The sequence below is a fragment of the Falco naumanni genome, chromosome 4, assembly GCF_017639655.2.
Source record: "Falco naumanni isolate bFalNau1 chromosome 4, bFalNau1.pat, whole genome shotgun sequence".
Lineage (NCBI taxonomy): Eukaryota > Metazoa > Chordata > Aves > Falconiformes > Falconidae > Falco > Falco naumanni.
Genome location: NC_054057.1, coordinates 20,231,112 through 20,257,413, shown reverse-complemented (window position 1 = coordinate 20,257,413; position 26,302 = coordinate 20,231,112). Strand labels below are relative to the sequence as shown.

At 34.9% G+C, this 26,302-nt stretch overlaps 1 protein-coding gene across 7 annotated transcripts in view; it reads right to left on the bottom strand.

Moving 5' to 3' along the window:
• The window catches only part of NT5C3A (5'-nucleotidase, cytosolic IIIA), a 28,719-nt gene that overhangs the window by 1,283 nt on the left and 1,134 nt on the right, over positions 1-26,302 (bottom strand). Inside the window, exons 1-9 of one of the 7 annotated variants that reach the window (XM_040589507.1) lie at positions 11,629-11,765; positions 11,146-11,252; positions 4,229-4,327; positions 3,718-3,787; positions 2,967-3,013; positions 2,473-2,558; positions 2,124-2,213; positions 724-886; positions 49-249 (exon numbers count right to left, since the gene is read on the bottom strand). In XM_040589507.1, the coding sequence (XP_040445441.1) occupies positions 49-249; positions 724-886; positions 2,124-2,213; positions 2,473-2,558; positions 2,967-3,013; positions 3,718-3,787; positions 4,229-4,327; positions 11,146-11,247 (858 nt within the window). In that variant the 5' untranslated portion in view covers positions 11,248-11,252; positions 11,629-11,765. Of the gene's footprint in view, positions 1-48; positions 250-723; positions 887-2,123; positions 2,214-2,472; positions 2,559-2,966; positions 3,014-3,717; positions 3,788-4,228; positions 4,328-8,516; positions 8,608-11,145; positions 11,254-11,628; positions 11,766-26,302 lie in introns of those variants that run through there. The other 6 variants (XM_040589511.1, XM_040589512.1, XM_040589510.1 and 3 more) reach the window with 6 other exon arrangements.

The window sequence follows — 26,302 nt, the reverse complement described above, 5'->3', positions numbered from 1 at the left end:
CTCACAATGTTTTACTCAAAGTCTACAAGGTTTTATAAGACTACTTACTTTATCATTGAGATAGCCAATCTTAAGAATATGTTCAACGTTCGCTACTCCATCTGCCATGCTCAAGTCTCCTTGAGAATCACCCAGCAGTATGATATTACTGTTGTCTTTCAGTTGTTTGAAGTACTCTGTATTCTTCAAGGCACCATCGTGTTTGTTGTAAACATGAATCAATTCTCCTTTAAATCCTTTTAATATTCCCTATTAAAAAAAAACACGTTGAAGTTATTTCTAGTATCATATAGACAAGATAGAATCTAGAATGAAATAGGTGATACTGCTGTTGAACTAATATTGAACTATGTAATCTCTAATGATGAACAAGATAAATTACTGTTAAATAACGAAATGACTAATAGCATCGTTAAGACTAGACTGACAGCGATCCTCCCTGCTTGAAGGAGGAGTAGCGCTGCACTGGGCTGAGTATGAGGTTGTCATTAAAGGAAATTAATGGTGTCTTAGTCACACCATACTAACAGTGTTTGAACTGTTATCTTCTTGTTTTTTTCTTTTTGCCTGGGAAAGTGCTGCGTATGCAATTCTAATTTTCTGTGAGGCTGGATAGATGGCTACATATGTTTCATTAAAATGTTCATCTTGTAGTATATATAAATGGCTACTAAATATCACAAAACATTCTTGTTTGATACAAATGTGTTAGTTCATACGTACGTTTTCATCAAAATCCATGAAATTGGAAACCACTTTGACATTAGAATGGTAGACCCCAGCCTGGTGGATAACTTCCTCAAGAATGTCCCCAAGCCCAGCAGAAAATATGAACACAGGAATATTATGTTCACTGAGCTTATCAAAGAAGTTCTCATATCCTTCTCTGCAACACAGAATGTAAATACAAACCAAATCTCAAATAAAGAACGCAAAGTGAAGTCCAAGTTTTCAGAAGATACTCACATCATCTTTGGAAAAGAAAGTTAACTTTTCCCTGAGCGCTTCACTTTATTTCTTTTACCTCACCTGAAAAGATTAGCAAGAACCACCAACCTAACACAAGGCATGTAGTTTTAACAATAAACTGCTGCATTGAGCTGCTTGATCTTGGTCTGGACAATTTTTTCCCCAAAAACTTCTCATCATGTTTTGAAGATTTAAAAATGTTTCACTCTCCCTAAACACCCCAGAACAAGGAAGCAACCAGTAGAATTCTCTCTAGCTACTATGAGGCTGTACATCTCCTTTCAATTTTACTTGCTTAAATATTGGCCTTTCTGTGGAGGTATTACCATCAAATAAAATTTATTTTTTTAAAATCCTCAAAACATCTGTTGTTGCTCTTCAGAACACAATCAAAACTATGTATAGTATTCCAGGAACAAGATAATATTATCTCTATATACTTTCTCCACACAGACATTGATTGGTAGAAAGTTGCATATTTTAAAAAAAATTATGAACATTTTTGAGGGAATTCTAGCCTGGGAATGAAGTTTCAACCCACATGGACTTTCAAACAGTTTTGCAAAATGTAAGAATTTATCTAGTATGATAAACAAACACTTCTGTAAGTTAAGTTCTAACATCCCGTTTCACCACTCCGAAGTTTAGAGACAATTTTCAAGCAAGGATTTTGCTGGCTTTTAAACTTGCCTTTAGCCATAGAGGAAGAATGATACTTAATAAAACATATGAAACATATTCCTCAAGTTGCTGTGTTTTAATCTTAGATAAAACTATTACAAGGAACATTCTTCAAAGGAACAAAGTTGAAGTCTACATTCCCCTTAAAAAAAGAAGTGTCAGCAGTGCAATTTCAAGTGGATGAAAGTCTATGGTAATGAAGCTACTAGAGATGGGACTGAAAATAAAAGTTTCAGTCCTCTAGTTTGTACAGTGTGATTGTTGTAGGCATTTAGCTACAACATATCAATAAAGTGGGAGCATGAAAAGCTCACTGTGTTCCAAGATTAAGGTGTCACATTCCCAGGAACATGTTGGTTTGGGCTTTTTTCCCCCCCTTTTCTTTTTTCTCCCTCCTTCCCTCCCTGCAATGCCCAGTAAGAATCTACAGAAAAGGTTCCGAAACGGCATCATTCAAATCAAAAAGAACTTACTTCAGCATAACATCAGATTCCCTCACAATTTCTGCAAATTTATCCTTTTGTAAGCCTTGTTCAATAAGTAGTGCATGAGATTTATTGTACCTAGAATATAAACAAAAAAGGGGTTTAAATTTAGTTATTAAGATTAATCTTTCATTAAATCTCATGATTAAAAGCATCCTGTACGGTTAATTCTTGCTCACTCAAGTTAACAGCAAAGCAAAATCAGTTGTTGCACAACACTTTAAGAGATTAATTCGGTTAATGCGTTGGCTAAAAGCTAATTACTGCCACTAATTTGCTTGTAAAAAGTTATTAAATCTAATCTTAGCACAATTTGAAGATGGGAGGTGTTTCTTACCATTCTACCATATATGGATATTTTTCTTCAATAGTGAGAGATGGATCAATTTCAATAGCATAATAGGTTTCTTTCAGCTGCAATAACTGAAGGAAAAAACACCACATGTTTAACATATTTTTGCAAAATAACACTTGGTATTTGATCTAACCAATCAAAATAACCTTCTTAATGCCGATTACATTGTTTAGATAGAATAGAATCAGAAATGCTCTTTGAACAAAGAACAAGCTTTTAAATATAGCTGAGAAGAAAAAGTGGATGCTGTTAAACTGAACTACATGCTGCTATCAAGAATACAAATAATTCTGTTAACTTCTATTAGTGACGGGATGTCTTGCAGTCAGTGACAAAGCTCAGAGAGAGAGAGCTTCTTAAAGATTTGAAAGTATCCCTTGTCTTGTTGTGCCGAGTAATTCAACACCCAATACAGCCAGGGAATAACAACAGTTGTCTGTAAAACAAACTAAACAGCTAGTAGGTTTTCTGTTTACCTTTTTCCGACAGTCCTCTGTGATGAGCTTAGAGTTATCAATGATGTCTGGGGGGGTGAAAAAAAAAATCGTTAAACAAGATGTTATATTTCTTTTACTTTGCACTATGACACTGTAAATGACATAATGACAATGTTTTGTGACGTACCACTATGTTTCCTCAGAACTTTTCTTACCATCAACCAGTAAAAGGCACATTTTTCTTAAGCATGAAGATGTCCTTCCCCTCATCTCTGAATTAAAAGCTCATTTACAAGCTCTTTTATCTATTTCTTGAGATTTAAATGTTTCTGAAATCATCAAGAGGCATCCTATGTGTTTTAGGGTACCCACTTCATTAGTAAATGGTTTCCCTTTGTTTGTTCTAAAAGGCTGTAGGATAAAAATGTCAAGTATTCTGAGCAGTTTACTATCTCGATCTTGCAGGCATCAGGATTACTATGGCCTCTTAAAAACAAGAAGTCAACCCTATCATGTCTAACTACCAATACCTTATAGTTCAGAACTTGTTTAATTGTGAATGACAATTTATTTGATTTGAATTCACACAGATTGTAATTAAAATATATATACATAAACCCACACATAGACAGTAAATAGAATACTTCTTCATTAGGATGTACAGATTAGGTAACAAGTCGATATAAAATCTCACATATTAGGGAATAAATTGGGTAGAAAATTAAAATCCAAGAAAAACTAAAAGGAGTGAACAAACCAATCGGTATTAAAAAAAAAAAAAAGTACTCACTATGACAAGTTGGACATCTTTTTCCATTGTAGGAAAATCTACTTAATGTCATATCAAAATCTGTAATAATCTATTTAAGGAAAGAAAAAGCAAAACTGTCTTACAACACGGAGGGACAAAATAAAGAATGGCTAGAAATTCTGAATGATCAACAGTAGCTGCAGCTGAGTAGCATGTGTCACAGAAATTTCCCTATTCTCTTAAACTACTGTAATGTAAGCTAGCATATCCCATAAGAATAACTTGTTTTCTAACAAAACCATTTCTCTAATTCCTTTGGTCAGAATATTTCCTGAAGTTACTAAGCTTGTATGTTTACATAATTTACTTAATTAGTGTCTGGCTGAATTACAGGTGAATCAACAAGGGCTATTAAAAGAGTTAACATGTTTAAGTTTTCGAGATTTCTTGAAGGCTGGCTTCTGTTATATATTCTTACATTTTTTTTTGGCACAGAGCAACAATCACATGATTGCTTTCATTCCAAACTGGTTACACCTCCTATCTTTACCTGAAGTTTGGCAGCTCCGCCTTTGATGAGGCCACAAATAATCTCCTCTACTCTCCCTGGGTCCTTAATATGGACAGTCTTCTTCTGAAATTCTGGCATCTATGAAGAGTAAGAATAAAGACAGAAATATACTTAGAGGAAAACTTCCTAGGGAATATCTGCTATCCATCAGATTGGAAGCTCTGCATCTATAAAGCTTCATGTAACATCAAGACATGCTCAGGACAGGAGGGCAAGTTAAGAGTTAGAAGAAATAGAAAACACTCTGGATATGTTAACTGATGACTGCATACAGTTCCGTTTGCTTTCAACATCTGTTTTCATTTCCTTTCCTAGTATAAAATTATTCAATAAGCTGACACCCACAGAAAAGATAATGCGTATTTGTAGGAAATAAGGGAGATATACAGAAATAGGATATATGGGATCACCTTGTGGTTCAAGTATGTCACTGGGAGATGGTGAACCTTAAAACTAGCTTTTTCTGCAATTAATATGACCATAAAGTTTTGGCATAAATGAAGAACATAGGCTGATTTTAGACACCTGTTGCTTTGTTGAGAATGCTGCCTGCGTCAGCTGAGTACTCCAATACATGGCCATATAGTAATTCCTCCTCCCTAGCCAGTACATCATTTTCCATTACCTATTTTGAATACGTACAATTGCACACTTGAAATAACACGTTATTACACCACATATTCCTTTTGAATGAAGACTGTTTCTTGAATATTATAATAAATCCTGAATCTGGTAAAAAAAAAAGAAAAAACAAAACCCACAACCACCACCCCCAAACAACATGCTTCCCTCCAAGCTTTTGCTTACTCTAAAAGTTTCTTTTCAACTTTGTAGAAATGGTAAAAGAACTATTTATTGACAGAAATTTCCCAATTTAATATGTATTTCCTTCCTTTGTAATCACATATGTACTCCTCCTTACGCAAAGGTATTGGGCATGTAAAGAGGAGTAAATTTTACTTTCTGTAAATAGAACCTCAGAAATGAAGTGCTAGGAATTAAATTTTTCACATTCAGTTTTCCTTTTCTTATACCTAGCATGTAATCTCTGCTGTAATGAGATAATATAAATAATAATGATAATAAAGCAGCTTCTATTTCCAGAGACATTTCTGGAACCAGAGTTCTCATCTCACCACTTTTTAATAAGTCACAGAACACTCTTTCCTCCTGCTCTTGATGCTACTAAGCCTTTTGTTTATTAATAACAACCTACTTGCAGTCAAATTGCAATTATCTTACCATTTAAGAAAAAGATGACATTTTAAAGTCTTCTAAACACATGATTTTGGAATGGAAAAGATGTTTGTGTGTCAGGGAAAAAAAGGAGCCAGAGATACCTTTAAATATCAGCTCTAGTCCTCTCTGCCCTCGGGTAGGAGCAAACTATTACAGCTATGTCGCTCTCAGCAGATACTCGTGTAACCCATTCTGCAAAGCTCCCGCTCCCATATTCCTCACTTCCTTCAACCGTGTATTTTAGTGTTCAACTGTCTTTATTCAGCAAAGTTTGCTTAATCTCTATTTAACCTTCCTTACTGCAATTTTAGGTCATTCAGCTTGGTGGAAAGCTTTTTCACAGGTGCTCACTGGATGTTTTTCCCTTCTTCCTGAACTAAACAACCCCAGTTTCTTCAGTTTTCTTTTGCAAAGCACAATTTTCTAAACCTCTGACAATATCGTTCTTGAAACACAGCAACCAGAACTGTGGGTGTAGGGTCTCTGCTCTGAAAAGACCTCAGCTGAAGGGCTACTTGCGTCTTCAGGCAATACCTTCGCATACACATTTGAATACACCTACTTTGTTAGCAGTATTGGGTGATAATGATTCAAAATCAGTTGGTAATTACCAAATGTTCTTCAAAACTACTCCTAGGCAGAAACAGGTAGTTGCACAAATTGCTAAATTTTACATTTAGTCTTTGCTGCACTGTATCTTTTCTTCTACATCAGTGCTCCTATTTTTCAATGTAACAAGTAATTCTAATACCTGGTGTGTTTACTGCTACTTTCTGGCTGCTACCCTCAAAGACACAAATCAAAACAGGAAACAGAAATCCTTCTAAAACCCCAACCATGAGTATCTGATAATTTGCCAAGGTTTTCTACCGATCCAAAAACTTTTGACTGTACCAGAACATCTTGCCAAAATTCTAAAGTCATGATAGGGTATTTACTACTATTGTGCTTTGCAAGTCTCATAAGAAACAAACTGGATTCATTTAACTTAGTTTGGAAGATTTAAGGTTTTCCTTTGTCATTCTGTGGCAAAGGCATTTTCTGTAACGGTAGTTCCTCCTATGTGGTTGCAGTGCCTTGCTACTTTTATTAGCACAGCAAATTCAAAAAAGGTTTTTTTTGAAAAAATCAGGATTTGCTCCCAACTATCAGCTATATCCCAGGATGAGAATCATTGAGAAGGCTAATGAGCACTAACAAAAACCAAAAATTCTGAAAAATATCCCTAGAAAAAAAATCCCTAGTCTTTTGAGAAATACATTCCCGAAGTATTTATAACTATTTATTCACAATTATCAGCAGATCTAGAGTCACAAAATAAAGTATCAACAATTTGCAACTCTTTAAAGGTGTTTTACGGTATTTTGTATGTTATACAGTGCTGGTAAACAAAAGTAACCTTACCACTTATTTGCTGGGTATATAGCATTTTTTCTCTATAAGGAGATACAAAGCAGTTTGACTCTGTTTTGTAATTTTTTCATTGTAAATCGACTAATTCCTTTGACTTTCAGGAGGAAAATGATATGTGTATTTTTAGACTTGGAATGCAAAAATTAAACAAAGTGAAATCTAAATGTGTGCTTTTGTAAGAAGTAGTTTAAACATTATTTGGTTTACTTAGGTACTAAGCAACAGACTTCTTAATATAACTGATTTAAACAGACCAGATGTTGGGAGAGATGCAGAGAGATCTAGAGAGACCGTATGAGGAAAGCTGGATTGCTTGCTGCTGTTTTATTTCAGACTAAGGCTTTTTGTAGGTTTCTGAAACAACCTAAGGAAAACCACTGTTAATGTTAAACAATACATTGCTTAAGATTCTAAGTATGATGAAAGTTTCCTGCTTTGATGTTGTAAACTGGCACTCCTACTCCAGATCAGTTTTAAAGTTTCTTTCTTTATCTTTCATTTTTACACAAGAATTGATGTCAGTTGAAGAGTATTGTAATTTAGGGGGGAAAAAAAAAAAGTCTTCTGCAGTGAGCGTGATTCAGACAGTTTCAATCTCACAGGCACTTTAATAGGCAAAACCAAACCTTCCCTAACGTTATGGCATCTGATTAAGCATCAGGGAAAATACGGTTGATTGAAATAGCCACTGTCTCCACCACTGATTCCTTGTATTCATATTTGCAACTGAACATTAAGTAGCAATTCTTTTAGGTAGGCTAAATCATTATTATATTAGAAGTAAATGAAACTGTCTAATAAGAAGTCACCACTCTTCTGGCAAACTTTCTTTCAGTGTCTTACGCTTCTGCCCAGTCTAGCTGTTGGGTTTTTTGTGGCATATTTGCCATTCTTCAGAGTTGAAAGAGACAAGCAGATTCAAGTTGGAAAGAACTGATAAGACAGATGAAAGAACAAAGAGTGAAAAAATGCTAATAAGAAAAGTTCAGCCAATTTGATTTGTGTTTCTATTAATTGTTTGAGAAAGTTCTAGGAATCAACTGAGTATGCACCAGTTGACTGGGAAGAACACATATGGAGAAACAGCCAAACAGAAGTCTCCATAGCACCTAACAAAGGCAAGAAAGCTTCTCAGAGCAAGGGGCTTCTACTCACAGAACTAAACGGAACACAGAATACATACAGAAAAGGAATTCATATTCATTGTGGTATCTGAAAGTACATCAGATGGAATGACTTAAGTGCCCTTATTTATTCTGTCATTTTATAAAAGTGTAAGAAGAGTTTTGCTTTCTTACCACGGGAGTCTGTATGGTACTGAGATAGCTCAGAGGCCAGTATCTCTTTCAAAACATATGTTAAAAGATGACAACTCCCAAAGGTAACTTGTGGTTCACATACACATTGACTACAAATACATTAAAGTTTCTAGTTTCTGACATTTTTAAGAAGCCTTCAAAGAGAAGCAAGAACAAAACTGAAAAATATTATAGTAAAGGTTGATCTTAATTGGAATTATGAAAAGGAAAAAAAAGATCTGCTTGTTTGTGTGATAGCAGGTAACTGAATAAGGATGTAGAAAATTCTTTTGTAGCTAACAATTTTATAGTCATACCTTGATGAATGAACAGTAATGGATTCACGCAGGTTTGGAAATCCCCCAGTCCTACAAACCACAGAATGGGTCATTTACCACAAGGACAGTTCTGAAAATTACAAGTCTATTTAGTACGTGAGACATGCAATTGTGTAGCTGGGTTAAATAAAGAGGAAAAGTATTTACTGTAAAGACCATATTGAATTCTAGTTTTGAAATAAAATTTCTTATATACAATTGGATAGCAGGAGTGCAAACAGAGCTGCTTTTATGTTGTGTCTGGGTGCTGCCTATATATATAGTTTTCTTAGTATTTGAGACAGCATATATCTAAGTGCATGCTGTGTCAATCTCATTATAAACAAGACTTGGTGATAATTGCTAAAATATATCTAAGTGAATTCACAGCTGCCATAGAAGGTGTTTCCAATCAGTTATCCTAGAGAATTAATAACTGTGTGCACAAGGTGTTCTTCTGGAGTTAAGATTATCCTGAACTTTTGAATCTATTGAGTGCTGGAGGTAGAGCAGTTACTTCTTTCCCCCTACCCAGTAAAACAACAACATAAGTCCCTAAGATTAAAAAATCAAAAAATAGAAAAAAAAAAAAAATGTTCAATTATTCCTTCAAAAAAGGAAACTTCGTATAAAGGATGACTGTGGGACCTTCTGTTGTTTTCACTATCTTATTTATATATCTATATTTTTATATATAGATATATAATTTTAAGTTGGCAAGGATGAGCTGATGAATGACTTGCTGTCTTAACTACATGGAGATGTGTCTCATTTCACATCTAGATACACAGTCTGAAATATTACTCTTAATAACTAAAAATGTAAGAGGCTATCATCATAAATCTGTCAAGTAATGCTTTGACCGAGGACATAAAAAAGTGGGGCAAAGTATTTTTATACTGATACCCTGTAAACCTATACTTCTTGGCAAATACAAAGTTTTCTTATTTTGCAAAGGGTAGTCTGCTCAGAAAACACCCTGCATTACGTGTGGGTAAATTTTTAAGGGAACTTCTCTATAATTCTCAATGATTGATAGAGTAGTTTCTTAGGTGTCGGTAATTCTGAATAATAACTGTTCTCACACTTACAAATGTGTAAAAAATATTCCACAAATCTTCAGATGACCATAATGTCATAAAAGTGATTAAGACAATGAATAAGAAATAGATGTAATACTATTGACAGTATGTGAATTTAATTATCATACAATTTGGTTTTTTCCTACTTTGTTGGTAAACCTGCCTTAAGACTAGACTAGGTTCCATGCCTATTAACTTTTGAAACAGAGGATGCAGAAGGGTGGGCTGGCAAGGAGAGGGAACTATTAATGTTATTTCTAAACAAGGAAAATGCAAATCGAAGTGATAAAATGGATAGGATTCAAATATTTGTACATTTTTTTTCTAGTCTTTCAGGTAAAAGCATATAAATCAAGAATAAATTACAATTATTTTGGGAACTGCAGGTGCCCAATTCCAAGGTCTGAGGCTAGCTATCACATAGACTTACTTCTGGCCATGTACCAAAAAAGGCATGGCATGGCATCAGTGATAGCAGAGAAATTTGAGACCCTGGCAAGCTACAGAAAATTGGTTTTGGTGTTCTTGGTGGCTGAAGGAAAGAGTCTGGTGAAATGATAAAGAAAAGGGGCACACTCCTTAACATTTACATCTAGTTTTCCGCTTCCTTTTTCTTTTTGCTATTATTGAAGAGCATTACTTTCATTGACCTGTTCTAGGAAACAAAGCTCACCAAAACTTTTCAAAAACATGCAAGCTTCTTATGTAACTTCTGCTATTTACAATGTTTGAGTTGCAAGAAGCAGGGGAGCCGCAACAAAAAAACACAGAATGAGAGTGTGTGCCTATCTTTTCCTCCATCTGTATATGATCCTTTATAGCTACATATATGCTCATTTATGTATAAGGCAAGATGGGTTTTAATTCAGACAATTTGAATTTGGGTCCGTGAGTTTTAGAGGTTTCTCTTAGCAGCCCCAGCTGTTCATAGGCTTATCTTTTAGACAGGAACATTAAAAGCTACTTGACGTGAGTGTAATCACATCAGTCACTCCATTATGTGCAGCTAGTCAGGAGCACTGTGCTAGTGATCGTGCAGTCCGCTAGCATAACCTGAGCTCAGGACAAAGATTTATTACTCTATAATTCCCCAAACCAAAAGCATAGTATGTTTTATATTCATATGATGTAAACTCATATATGGTAAGAAATCCTTACCAAATTACTCTTTTGGTAGTTTTATCAAGACATGGCCTTAGGACTACTTATCTAAAAAGTACATAGGCAAATGTTATTATGGAAATGAAACAACAGAATATGTATTTTCACAGTTGCTTGATAACATGCTGCAAAACCAGATACCCAGCACAGGTTATATGAAATAACTGAAGTGGCTTCACTACCTGAGCTATTTTAAGAAACGAAATAGGATGCGTACTAAAAATAATTTTTCCTGGTTTATTTTGTTTAATTATTTACATTTTTTTGCATTTAAGGTGCTAGATTCTTTTATTTAATTTGGGAAAAAATATAAAAAAATCTGGATAGACAGCTTTCACAGAAAATATGACAATAGCATTTCCTCTCGTGCTTTTAAAGGAGAGTACCTGTGCGTTGAGCTTAGGGCACTCCTGATTCTTCTGTCCTTGATTTTGTCCTACTGCAACAGCATAGGTGGCAAGCAGAGTCCAGAGACGCAGGGCTCGCATGCAGGCTGCCAACAGAAACCAACCAAATCCTTTTAAGAATTGGTCTGCTGTATTATATGATCTTTGCTATTTCTGCTGTATAGAAATAAACGCAGACATGCATGGTGCATAGCTATGTCACTCTGAAAATACCCACACCTCAGACTACTCCAATACATATGTAAAAGTAGAAGAACATTTAAGTTGAATTAACCTATTCAGTAAAATCTGGTAAATATATTCATTCTTTCAATGCTATTGCCAATTCTGTGCTATCATTTTTCTAATTTTAAAAATACGTTTTGTCACAATAAACAACTCTAAGTAATGCCTCAGCTCATAAACTTGGCTTAAAAATGCAGGCAGAAGACAGTACTGTTGACAGAAGCTGTGCACACTTACCAGAGGGTTTTGCAGGAGCAGCTGCAGAAGCAAAAGAAAATTCCTCTTGCTTGAGAAACACTAATATAGCAGCACAAGGTGCAGTTGAGGGCGTTTCCAAATACAGCCTGACTAATCCCCGTGCAAAACCCCAGGGTCCTGTGACGCACATCAGCAATGCACAGCAGTTTGTTATGCTCAGCAGTACAGCCTGACAGGCTTGCAGATGATCAGCTGGTGTACTAACAACAAAACCTTTGACCTTCTCTGAATGAACAGCTTTCATGAATGCAGCAGGCAAATTTGGGCTGCTCTAAGAGAGGAAGGCACTTGTTTTTCAAAGCAAAAGTTTACTACTTTGTTACTTTTTAACCCTTTTATAAAATCTTTGCAAGTATTTTAGGATTTCCTGTTGCAGAGCTCCACAAATTTCTTACAGCTCATTGACATGGCCTCATTAACACTTACAAGGGAGCATACCTTTATTTGTGTAAAGGCAGCAAATAAATTACTTAATTAATCTTTGCTTTGACTTTAATTATGTGATACTGAAACAGGAAATCAAGGAGGCTTGTTTGTCAGGATTTTTGAGAGACAAGGCCACTCGACATGCTTTCAAAAGGTTGTCATTAGGCATGTTGCCTGATCGAAGACAGTAACAAGGTGACACAGAAGTTGTATTTAAAAGGAATCTTTTTTACTGTGAGAGGATGAAGGAAGTATTGCCTAATCATATTTACACTTGGAAGTTGTGTAAATGCTTGGAAGTGTCATGTGAAGTTAACTCTTGTTACAGCAACAGTGAGAGTCCCTATACCATCCCTTAATTCATCTTCGACCTTAGGTTTATGATCACTATTCCAGGCTGCCAGAACAAACCACAAACATCAGGCCAATTCATATGTGGCCACAAATGTGACCAGTGTAACTGTTAGAATTGAAGCAAGGGCAGGTTAGTAGTGTAGCACATACAAAACCCCTAACACCATAAAAACACCCCCATGTTACCAGGACTCCAGAAATTCGTTAGTTATAAAAACTTCCTTTTAAGGAGGATGAGCTGGTTTTCTATGTTAAAAAAAATAATCCAGACTTTTTATGAATGATACAATGGATCCATATGTTTTGGGTCTGCATTCTAGCTGTAGACCAGTATGTACTCTCACCTACACTGTGTGCTTTCAGTTTTTTCAGTTGTGCTCTCTGTGTTTTGACCCAGTGGGACAAATAGTGAATACTTCAGCTGATACAAAGCACGCAACTTTCATCAACACTAATTCTCTTAGAATTGAACAAGATCCCCCCAGACGTACGTGCTAAGGTCTGCTGTATCCTGAAGCAGCAAAACAGTTTGAAAGGTATGTTCAAAATATAACATAATCCCTGCAAAGACTATATACAGTAAATTTGTATTTACCTGGCACTGGTATTTGTGAGGATTCATAGCTCCCATTCATCTACTTGTTAGAGCATTCGTACATTGTTGTAATAGGTAACATACAGGGAATATTACCTTTTATAGTATATTGATACAGTTAGCGTGCTTTTGGTTAATAGTATCTCCAAAATAATGTTTCAGAAAAATGTATAATGTATAATGCAGTGTTTTGAGTAAATATGAATTATTTGCACAACAAAAAGCTGTAGCTTTTGTCAGTGCTGGATTTCATATTTTAAAATGTCTTACAAACAGTGAAGTAGAATATGCTTGTTAGATGAATCATGCAGTTCAGGTAAAGGATCACTTTATACATGCAGTTTGCAAAGTACTTGTCTTTGAGCTTTTATATATTTTAAAGGTAAAAAGGGTGCCGATATAAATGAGTCTTGTGAACCTCAACAGGTGAGACTGGGATGTGGAAGGTGGTATAGCAGGCCTTTTGATATTCTGGTACTTGTCTGATATGATTCAGTGAGAAAACTAATTCTAATGCTATCAAGATTTTAAAGGAAGCTAGTTTGCTCTTTATGAAAGTTGGGGAAACAAAAAAAGTTTGTGTGCGTGTTATTTTTTAAAAAATATACTCATGATTTAAGACTGAAGAAAAGAGCTGCAGAAATTAAGTCCAACTTTTGCAGACTTTGGTATATCAGGCTCATTAGAAAGCATTTTAAATGAGCGATTTAAATGAGCATTAGTGAAAGAGCTAGAAAATGACGTGAGCAAAATTTCTGTAAACAGTAATACAGCCAACACCTAATTCTTAGAAAAACATCTACTGTATCTCTAACAACAATGTACTTTCACTTTAATGAAAATACTGTATATGAAACTCCTCATCTAAAAACCAAGGAAGACTGTCTTTGCAACTTTAAGAAACCTTTATGTCAAACACTTTAATTACAATACCGGCTACTGACCATTTTGTTACTGCTGATTTGAGTCAGCTGAGCATTTTGTTTACAGTGTTTAACTTCTGGTAAGAGATGAATTAAAATTACCAAATGAAGTCCACCACGATATTTCTACCCCCACAATATCGAAGGTCATTTAAATATATTTTAAGAACCATGAACTAAAGAGGTATAGCTGTTTCAACAGATAGGTTCTATTTTAACCTTTTCTCTTTGGCTGAGGGCCATACCTCGACTGCAGAATATTCTAAACAGAAAGAGAGAGAGAGAGAGAAAGAGAGAGAAAAGAGCACCACCACTGAAAACATTAGATGGTTTGTCATCATGTAAGACTAGGAAAAGGTTCAACTTTATATGGTGGTGTGTTAGGTGAACTTAGTTTGTAGACATTCAGGATGCTCTCAGAGTATAAAGCACTGTAAGTTTTAGTCTGAAGGAAAGAAAAACTGGTTCTGCCACTCCTTACACACCTCTGCCCCAAGTTGCACCTATTTGTGGAAAGAAATGAACACAGCACAGATAAGTTAGTAAGCTGAACTTTTTTTTAAGTAAATAGTTGAATACTTCAACTAAGCCGACATCACCTTTTAAAGATCAAGAAAGAGGTCATATATGAGCCGTTTTTGTTCATTAGAATTAGAATATTTGCTACAAAAATTAGGTGACTGAATCCTGTCTACAGTATAAACATCAGCTAGTGGCTTTCCATGAGCTTACTACCTTTTATTCTTGTTTAGTGAGCCTACTACAACTGCACAACTTTAATATGTCGCCCCATATTTAGCATATTGCCCAAATTTACTTGAACAATACCTTGTTTTATTGCAGGGATCAATTTTAAGCATTAAGGAACTTTATTTGTTTTCTAATTTTGATTTTGTGATAAGTCTACTTAGTAAATATTTTCCAAAGCAGACTACTTGATATAATGTCCACAAGACAGGGAAAGCTAACTGAACCCTTTTCAGCAAGTACCAAAACCAAGCAGAAGAAAGGAACCAACATAAACCCATTTTATTCAAACATCATTTTTATTCATGCCTTAGCAAACCGAGTTAGCAGCATCCTGGTTCCAGGAATAGCTTTTTATATTCCTAAGTGCCAATTACAAGGAAAATAAGATAAATGTTCAGTTTGATGAAGCTGGGGTAAATAAAGATTTAGAAGGATACCTTGCAGGAATTTTGGATACCACTTATTTTTCCAGTACAGGTTTGGTATATAAAATGCTAGCCTTATTTACAGCTGGTATGATGCAATACAGAAGTATTATTTGTATATGAAAGTGTGTGTGTATTATAGAGATGACTCATGAGGAATGTAAGAGATTCTTTAAACAGAAAAGAGCTTGAACAGCACTTGCTAAGGAAAAGTGCTAAGAACATATTAAGGACTGAATTCATTAAACTGTGATAAACCTAGAAGACATATGCTAAGAAGATGAGGGTCTTAATCTGCAATGTTTTAAGCAGTACCATTTTATCTGAGAATTTGTTTTGTCTACTCAGCTATCATATTTAAAAAGGCAAAAATAAATGCATACACAGAACCAATTAGAGGAACTAAACGCTGTATCACAAGACATATTTTGCAACTTGATTTGATACTTTTAGATCTAATCAGAGATCAATCTTTCTTAAAAATAAAAAACTGGTGATCATCTACAGTTTGACCATTCATAACATAAAGTTATTTGTGCTAACACATACACTCAAACATATAAAGAACAGCTAAACTTCTTCAGCAATTATTCTTTTCATGTTTAATAAAACAATCCCTATAATGTTGGACTCATTAAAAAATGGTATCTCAAGAAAACCACTGTCATTGATTAAAAAAATAATGCTGCATAAAGACACACTTCAATTCAGCAAGATAACTGTGTGTGTTTTAAGCATGGGGTAGATAATCAGCTCCATTAGGACTAACCAAAGGTTTTAAGCAGTGGACAGGAACAATGCTAAGGGCATGCAGTGAGATAAATTATTCTGGTTTAATGATCTCTCAAGGTGGTTACTCTATTAAAGTCCATAAGGTCAGAATTAGAAGAGGTTTTTTTTGTGTGGTGGTTTGGTTTTTTTTTTTTCCTTCTTTTTCTAAACATTTTCTGCAGTTCTGGAAATCTGAAATGAACATAGTTTTTAGCATTAATTTCAAACATACAGGAAGCCATGACCGGCAATTCTATATGGGATTGTTCAGATGAGAGAATAAAAGATACTGCAGCATCATTGTCCCTTATGCACCTTCCTCTTGTGCTTACAAAAACACTCTAAAAGCAGAGATCTCTGCTGGTGATAAATCAACAGAAATTTTGAATCTTACAAGTAGGAATGAAGGCAAACCAAACACATTGCTGACTTGGTGTCTTGCAGTCCAGGTAACAGAACACAGGAGTAAGAGGTTGGACAGATTTACACATTTAATCAAAGACATATTTCTCAAACACAGAGATATTGTTACACATTACAAAACTCAGAAAGAACTGTAACAACTGTGGCAATAGAAGTCGACACTTTATGCAGAATTTCAAATCCTGTATAGAAGTCTATGAAGAACTAATAGTAACTAGGGCCTGAATTTCCAGTATTTCATGTGACCTCCTCCTGTCAGTTATTACTCCAGGCAAAAATGTAGTGTCTTTCTGAAAGAATATAAGGGGTACAAACCGTACAGAACCAGTTTCGAACATTCTGGGATTGAATGAACACAGCTCAGGGCAGGCATTTTTCACCTCTGATTGTATGATAGGGGAATCACCTCATCTCTGTGTTTTGCTTGCACTCCCCTCACTTTGGAGAGAATTAACCTTTGAAACTGGTAGGCTAAAAAAAAAATATTTATGAATTGTTTAGTAATCAGTGAGTATCTTGAAATGATCAAATCGTCTTCAGTCAGTAACCACTTATCTTGGAAATACTGGTCTATAAATGACATCTGACCTGAGCCAGAATTTAATCTGATGGGTTTTTCTTAAACATACCTCTCCTCCCCTTGCCAAAAAAACCCCAAACCTAAATGTAAGCAAGTTCAGATCAATACTATGAAGTTACTATATTATGCTTACATTTAACAATAGTTTCTAAAGCATTAGAATTGAAAGAAGAAATGAAGGTTGTGACACTCACTCGATGCAGGGCAGAAGAAAACTGACCCTTTTTTCTTGGCCTTCATACTTATATTTCACTGCTGCCTATTCTTACCAACGCTTTCTGCATAGCGCTTTATAAATCCATTAAGCACTTGCAACTTAAAAACCAAATGCACTTCTCATTTCCCTGCCTTACTGGAGATAGAGCAGAACTGCAAAAGTCCCTGAGAAGGGCAGTAGTATGAGCCATGGTATGAAAAGCTTCCATAGAATGAACAATTGAATATAACAGAATTCTTCAGCCTGGAAAAGAAATGACTGGATGGCACAGAAAAGGTTAATAGACAAAGACTGTTTGCTACATCTTTCATTGTAAGAGGCAGAGTTTATCAACTAAAATGAACAGGAGGCACATTCACAACAAATGAGTCAGCTACAGATCACACAATTCAGTAAAGTAGTAAAATGTGGAATTAATTTACACAGCCTTAAAAAGGTATTGGATAACAACATGAAAAAAGCTCATCTTAAATTACAGGCACTGTCTCTGAAATAAAAACTGCTGGAGGCTGGGAAATCATTCTAGAAAAAAAATCATGACAACTTGCCCCATTCTGATGATTTCCCTGGGCCTCTGCTATAGGCTACTGCTAAACAGAGGATACTATCTGTACCAGGCAAGACTTTTCATAGAAGGTAAGTCAACACTCCCTGCTTGCAACATGTGACAACAGGGAGAATCATTTGCTCTTCATGATAGTGCTTCAGTTTAATCGCAAGTATCTCATTTTTTACCTCATTCTTCCTTTTTTCTACCTGTTCTTCAGAGACCACAGATACAGAAAATTATTTTTTGACAAATTGGAATTTTTGAATTTGACTAGTGCTCTCATTTTCCTTTAATACTGCTATGGTAACAGGATAGATGTTGGGAGTCTGGCTATCTGAAAGATCCACTTCCCTCTCAAGGTACACAGAATTTAATGCTTCCTGAAAGAATGTTTACAGATGAGGCTGTTGGTACAGCTAATCCTTCTTCAAAATATCTAGGCAAACAGTATAGGATTCTAAGAACTGGCAGTATGTAAATACTGTGGTATATTTATAAATTCTTAATGAGCTATCAGGTATGAAAAGCTCACCTTGCATAATGTAATTTTGATGACCCATAGTATTTTTTTCCCAAACTGTACAAGTATACCTTTTATAATAAAATATTTTATATATATATCTATACGCACACGTGTTGAAAGAACTTAAAACAAATGCTTGCTTCCCTAGAAGCTTCCCATGTAACACTATCTAGAATGGAATTTGCATTGAGCCCAAGGCCTGGACTGAATCAGTTGCTGCTGATGCGCTTCTTCTCTTATCTGCTTCTAAGAAAAAAACATCTGCTTAGATTTTTTCTTGCTGTATCTAGGTCAAATAAACTCTGACCCTTGAATAGTGGAGTTGTGGGACTCAGTTTGAAAGCAAAGTCAGCAGGACAAAGTTTAATCTACAATGCATTACCAGACACTGCCATTTTGATGGAAGAATGTAGTGCTAATATAATATTCCAATTAAAGTTACGTATTGATACTAATTAGGTTTTTAATGGTTAGGATCTCTTTGAGTACAGACCATTCTTTAGACTTCTTGAAAAAATAATCCATCAAGTCTAGGATGAAATACAGCTGCCATGCACTCATTTTAAAAGTAACAGGCAGCAACTCAATGACTTGAGGTGTGATGGTTTGTTTCATCTCTGTGTCTCATTGCTTTATGGATGTTTCTGACTGCTGCTGGCTCCATTCAAAGATGCAACTGGATGCTCCTTATATCTGTATATTTGCTCCCTGGAAGTGATATAGGACATGTTCAAAACCCATTTGTAATAATACTACCACTACTACGATTTGTACTATTTGTACTGCTAATGTACCAATACAGCTACTGCTTTGTACTAACTAATTCCTTCCCTTCGGATTCACATACAACTTTTTTCATGGTAACATGCAATTTTAATCTGATAACTAGTAAGTTTCCAACAAAGAGGTAAAGCTTTAAAGCAACAAGGTTAATGGTACATTTCAGTGGTATTCATTCTGTCAGCATTAAGGTGGAGTAAAACAAACTCTCAGGTAAAAAAACCACCCCTCTAATAAGCTTGGATTATTTCAGTGATCCAATCTGAAAAACAGACAAACAGTTTATTATAAAGGTGAAGGAAGGAAGACACAGCTAATGAGTGGGGAAACAAGTAAGAACAAGTACATTTGAACAGGAATCTTTCTTGGTGGCAAAACCAGCTCAAGAAATCTGAAATTCTATATTCAGGCACTTATTGAACCTTCAGTGTCCAAGTCTAGGCCTTGCCCCACTCCTTTAAAAAAAATAATTACAGATTGAATAAATTACCTTTTTTTTTTGAAAGCTTGGCATATATGAAAACAGAAGCCACATTTCCTTCTAGCAATAGGCATTATTTACATAATTAATATAAATTATTGTATTATACATTATATATTATATATATTTGTATATATATATAAATAAAAATTATTTTTGTAATTATTGTCTCAGTGCAGTACTGTATTCTTTTTTGGCATTTTTACTTAACAAAAAGTATATAGTTACTTGTAGTATTTAAACATGGTGTCGTCTTTGATTTGTACTGCAACCTTAAGCATGTTCACTTGTACTGAAAAATACCTCATCTTTAACATTCAAGTTAAACACTCTTGATATAAAGATTAGCCAAATTAGAAAAATCCAGTGGACTTTTAACAAGTACTGGGTTTTTTTGTGTCAAACAGTTAGAAACTCCACACAAATAACCTAAGATAGAGGTGACCAACACAACAGTCACAGATTCCAACCTAATGGCTGCTGTGTGACAGATGTGGGACTAAAGATCTGCTTACTGCAATCATCATAAGTTCTCAGATGTTTTACAGCAGCTGACCATTGGTGATTGATTACCACCATCAATAAGGAGAAAGGTAGGAGAAAGTGGCTAATGTCCAGCAACTGGTCAACATAACTGTGACACAAACACTTCTGCCCCAGGAAGAAATAGTCCCTACAGATCAACTGCTTCATGGTAACATGACTGCAAGAAGGTCAGGGGAAAAGTTAAATTTCATGTCCTAACTTTTATTTTCTACACTCTCTACAACAGTATACTTACCCAACTCTCTTGCTCAGTCTTACCTGGCCTTATAGCTCTTCACATGCTGGCTAGGAAAGAAGGCCAGGAAGAATAGTTGTGAGCTATTTTTGCCTCTCAGTTCCATTTAGTATGTGATGGGATCAGCCAAATTTCAGTGTTGGGCATCAGACAGGAAGCAGAGACATAGCTGCTACTGTAGGCTTTCTGCATGCAGGAGTAGTTCAGTTGTACATGTCTGACCTGGAGTAAGGTAGTGGCCAAGAAATGCCAGTGTCTGTGGGACAGGATTTCTTAAATGATAGGTTACTTTACAAAATAGGGTATATCCATCTTCAGAGATCTACCGTGCAGACACAAAATTCACACTAGTGCCACCTGCTGCTCTACACTGTCTGCTGCAGCTCAACTAGCTAAACTTTAAATCTTGAAAATTAATTACTAGCCGACAAATGCAGCAAATTATAGCAATATGATCTAGCAGTGTGCTTGCTTCTCTTCCAGTATTTTTCCTTAAACTCTCGCCAAGACTGACTCTTCACAGTAAGTGAAGAGTATACTGTAGTATACTTGCACAATATATGCTTGCATATGCACACGTGGAGGGAAGGAAGGAAAGAGGGCTGATGGCTTGAAGGCTGGTAAAGTGAATTGTAACAAGCCAATATAGGAAAAGACTATATATTTTGCATTATGCAATAATGCAAGTGAAAATAAAAGGTGAGAGGCAGCTATTCTATTTTTTTAAGGAAAGAACTTCTAAAGTTCAGGTATTTTTAAAAAGTTTCCAGACTTAAAAAAATAGTGATGTTTTTACATTTACAGGTACATTTACCATTTATATGGAATTTACAGCTAGTATCTTCTGCCTAAAAATGCATGGGTCCATCCTAGGGGTCTCTTCTATGCCTATATTGATCAATTTAGGTATTTTTTATAGAAGCTGATAATTCTTGTTAACTCAAGACTGACTGTTGGAATGCTAAGCCAATTTAATTCATAATATGAGCAAATCTGCAATGATATTAAAAAACCTTCTTACTGCTTATACTGTCTGACAGTTAAAGGTAACACGTTTAATACTTGCAATATTTGTTATTGGTCTTAATTTGTAAGAAGAGTTTAATAGAATGGATGCCATTATAGCTCAACCAATAATCAGGAGTTACTGCAGAGAGGAGAAAATAACTTGAAAATACAACTTAACACATACCAACTATTTATGAAAAGGTAAACATATTCCAGAGCAGAATGATTCACTGAAAGATTGCTTTTCTATCTTAGAGAAAGACTTTATATAAAAGCTAAAAGAAAGCTGCAAACAAGCTCTTCTGAGCCTATACCTACAATATATACTGTATCCTGACTTTTACTTATATACACTACTTGGAGCTCAGTTTTCAGATGTAGTTCATCATGACATTTTTGAGAACTGTTATAACTACAATTAATGAGTTCTAAATAAACTAATGCAGAATTAAAGATTTAATTGATCTTCCCGTAGCCATTCCTTGAAAGGATACATATTTCAAGACCTACTGAATTAAAAAAAAAAAAAAAAAAAAAAAAGGCAGGGCCAATTTTGGAAAATTAAAACCTACTTCTGAAACAGGTGGTTAAAATTTTAGGATCAGCTTATTATACTAAATAAAGTAAAATATTAGTATTAGTATGTACATAATCTCTATAGTAGACTACTTTTTGATTCTTAACAGTGTTAGAAGAAAACACTGAAATTTAGTCAATTTTTCTTACCTTAGGATACAAATATCTAAAATTTCCAGCTGAATTATTTTACAGTGAGAATAAAAAGCTATTACTAGTATCTAAGTTGTATCAACACAAACTATGCTTAAAGTGTTTTTCCTGGCCTGTGTAAACTTGCTTTACAAGCCACATCCTAGGTCATTATATATAATCATTATCATTATCTGTGCAAAAAGCCTGCAGGCAACACAACCTTGTTTTAGTAATACTGGTGTTTATCATTCTGCGAATGTGATTTTTCTATTGAGAAATACAGTCTAAACCAAAAGCCAAGTTTTACAGAAATAGTTATATGACATCTCCAGTACTCATATCAAATGTAACTTGGTTTTAAAATTTTAACAATTAGGCAGGGCAGTATTAGGTCTCAGGATTTCTTTCACTTTTCACTACTTTGGTTCACATCACAGCACCATTCTTTCTGAACAATATTATTCCCACATGGATCACATCACTGGATAGGTCTCAAGGTCATGACATTTTAAATATTATTGCTGCGATACCAAGAAAATTACAGTGTCCTGCAGTGGTATCGTTAGAGAAAGTCCATGTCACTTCTATTCCCCTTTTATTGATTCCAGCTTGCTCAGGCTTAAACTCTTCTTCATCTTTGTAAGGGAAAAAGTATATATGAAGGTACAGTTTCACATAATATCCATTTAGATTCTTGAATATGTATGCTACATATTACAAACTTTATTCACCACTTGGAGGTCATTAATGTCTCATGCCAGAATAATGTCACAGTTACTACAACAACTAGTTACTAGCAACAAGACAAGAATAAAGAGGTGGAGTGGTATGTGATGGCTGCCAGCTGTAAAGGTCTGTATCCTTCATCTATGGCACAAATGCTCTGATGCCCTAAGAAACAAGAAGCCAGCCTTACCAGAGACTGGCAAGTAAAATAAAATAACAACAATAATTAAAAAAATCTCCCCACAAAATGCCTATAACAGTCACACTCACAGAATATGCTCCTTTATTTCTTAGAGAAGTAGATAAACAGCAGCCGTCTCACTTATTACTAGTTCGCTTATTTATCTCCAGGCAAATTCTAATACTGCAAAAACCCATTAATTTCTTTCCCCCTACAACGTACTAGAAAGGAAACCGGCCAGAGACATCTAACAGTGGCTGGTTGAAAAGTTTCCTGAAATATGAGAAACTACTTTCTAAGTCAATGTTTAATTTGCTGTTGTTGAAATTTGATACAAAGTTTCTTTTCAGGCAATTAGATCCTCTCACTTCAGCACAGAAGGCAGAAATTGACAAATGTAACCAAGTGCCTAGTTTTCTGGAAAACAAACCTGAGAGAGAAAGCCTCACTTTAAGGTATTCTGCTATTCTGTTTTCAATCAGCTCTATTATGTTTCGCATCCTTATAAAATAAGTACAATAAAAAGCTCCAAAACTAAAGAGTGAGGACAAGGTGCTGAAAAAAATTCAAGGTTCTCACAACTTTATGAAACAGACACAACAAAAAATACTGTTACTCTATTAAGCAGTTTTTCTTACATTAACCCCATATTTTACTTAATATGGACTACTCCTTACAGATGAGTGTTTTTGAAAGACTTAGGCAACATTTTTCACTCTATTTTGTGAACACCTTTTTTTCTGCTGAGCTTCTAAAAGGCTTTGCAAAGAGTAAGCAAGAAACTGAAGTCTATTGTCAGTAGAATTGATTTGCTCTATAAGGATCCACAACTTCATTGCAAACTTGTCTGGGGCCTGAAAAATCCAAAAGATTGAGTGTTACTGTAAGGTTTAATCTCCTTTTACTGTAAGGTTTAATCTCTTTTTAAAGTATCTATCAAACATTATCTAATAAATTACCCTGAGAATCTAATTAAGAATCTGATTAATTATTAACCTTCTCTTTAAATTAAAGTTAGCAACATTGCAGCTAACTTCTACTTTTACCTGACTGTAGGAATACTTTCACAGTTTCACAGAAATGGCAATTTGGCTGTGCATAGTAATACAGAAGACTTTGGGAGATAGTTGATTCTTAACACACAGAGTAAAACGTCACATGACTGTCTATATATTTACTATTAATGCCTCTGTTACTTTCAGAAGTGGAGCCGAAGTAACTCTGTTTACGTTGATCAGTGCCTAAGGGAAACTTCCTGTTTGCAAACTTCAGATGGTCAGTAAAGACACAATATTAATACTTTAATTCCAAACCTAAACCTTTGCTTCCAAATAAGATGCAGTAATTTTACGGTGTCTTTATTGAGCTGAAATTTGTGTATCAGGCTAGTGACTTTGCTAAAAATTCATCGACTGAAATGTGAGATATACATTTAAGAATTTCTGAATTATTTTTATTCAGTTAGGAAACATGGTTACCCTTATATTTTCCCCAAAGCTTGAGAATCCTTTCCAGTCTTCTTCACATTGAACATTTTTGGTGTCATAATACCTGATTTTAACTTGTCTTATAGATACTCTATTCGATTTGTAAAGGTCACTGTCTTTTTAGCATTTAAACACTGCTATAAGTCAGCTTTTTACTTACATTTGGGTCTTATATAAATCAAATTTTATTTTAACTAAGAAAAAAGTAAAAAAAATATTGCTGCAGTTAATTATAATGAAATAATATTTCATTGGTGAGAATTAAAGTCACGTAACTAAGGTGTAAACAGGCCTGCTCCCTACTGATTTTGAGAAAAGTTATAAATTAAAGTAATTCTGAATCAAATGTGGATATAAAACCAAAGCATAATGTTCCCCAAAGAAAACCTGAACCAAAAAAATCTGCTGAAAATACAAGAACAATCCTGTAATTTTAACCTAACACAGAAGACCAGCCTGGTATAGTATTGTGTATTAGTTGTGCAAGAGAAAAAATACATCTCAATAAAGCAGTATTGTTCAAAACCACACCATAATTTAACACTAAATTACAGGGTGGAAAATGGCACCTTCTCCCCAAAGCTCAAAGGAATGTGTCTCTCTCGTGATAAACTGAAACAAACTGAGTGTCTTGTAAATGACAAAAGTAGCTAATCAAATCTACGTTGGCGGATAAAACTATTTCAGGAAGTTCTCCAGAATGCAGTATAATCAAGTAAAACAAACAAACACATTTTTGCCCTTATTTGACAAACTCAACTCCTTGGTGTAAAGCTTACATAACTGTTTTGCTTATTTCAAAGAAATTTCAGAGCCTGATTATGTGTCTGTTGAAAATACTTGATGAGGAAGAAAGAAAACTTGCAGCTGATGAACTAAAGATGTTTGCTAGCTGAGGAAGCTGCCAACTTGAATATCGGTTGAAACGCTAGCTCTCTGATGGAGCAGATAGTATTAATGTGTTGCATTAATGTTTCTGTATGAGAAGGCTGACATGCTTTGGACAAGCTTTATTTTTCCTTTGCAATGTAAAGTTGAGAAAAGCTCTGATCATAAAAGCAGAATTTTTGGAAGTATCTATTTAGGATTACAGATCTGTGTCCAAGAACGTAGTTCTGAAAATTTTATCTGAATTACATACTTCAGAAATTCACTTATCAGAAATCAATTTAACATTGTTGTAATGGTTTTTTCCCTATCAAAGGCAAAATCTTTGCAACAAAGATGAAAGTTACAAGTCTTCCCAGCCAAAACACCATTTAAATGTTGTATGGAAAGCTAATACAAATATATCTTTAGCAATTATTAGGCACTTTCTGAACTACAGCTCAGATGGGATATTACGAATAGGAGTTAGTGAAACTTGGATCTGCCTTTTGTTTTCATGATCTAAATGTTATTTTACTGTCCGCATAACTCTAAAGTTCTATTATTAGAGTACTAGAAATAATAATGTTGATGATGATAATAAAAAATGGCAGTTAACCAGTGTTATGCCACTGAGTTTTTGAAATGAGTTTTGTAAAAACCTACTATAGAGTCCAGAGCTCTCTTTTAGAAATACATCTAAAACTTCTCTAAGGTGGCAATCCAAACTTTCTGCTCTCCCACAAACTGTTTTAAGTGGGCTCACAGAAACTGAAAACCAAGAACCCCCTCTCCAAATTGTTGAATGATGGGACTGATGACTAGAAACAGCATTCAAGTATTTTTCCAGCAGAAAGTATGAGGACTCTGTGATTAGGAAAAACGCACAGCGGAATTCTTCTCGGGACCCACTTTATCACAAGCTGCATTGCATGACTTCCACCAGCAAGTGTTGCAACGTAGGGCCAAGTGAATAGTTAGCTCACAATTCACACACAGAATCCTAGTTCTTAGCAAAATCTATATTTCCACGTGTAATTAAGAAAAAAATAGAGTGTTTAGTAAAGTTTTGTGGGGGAAATCACAAAATACCC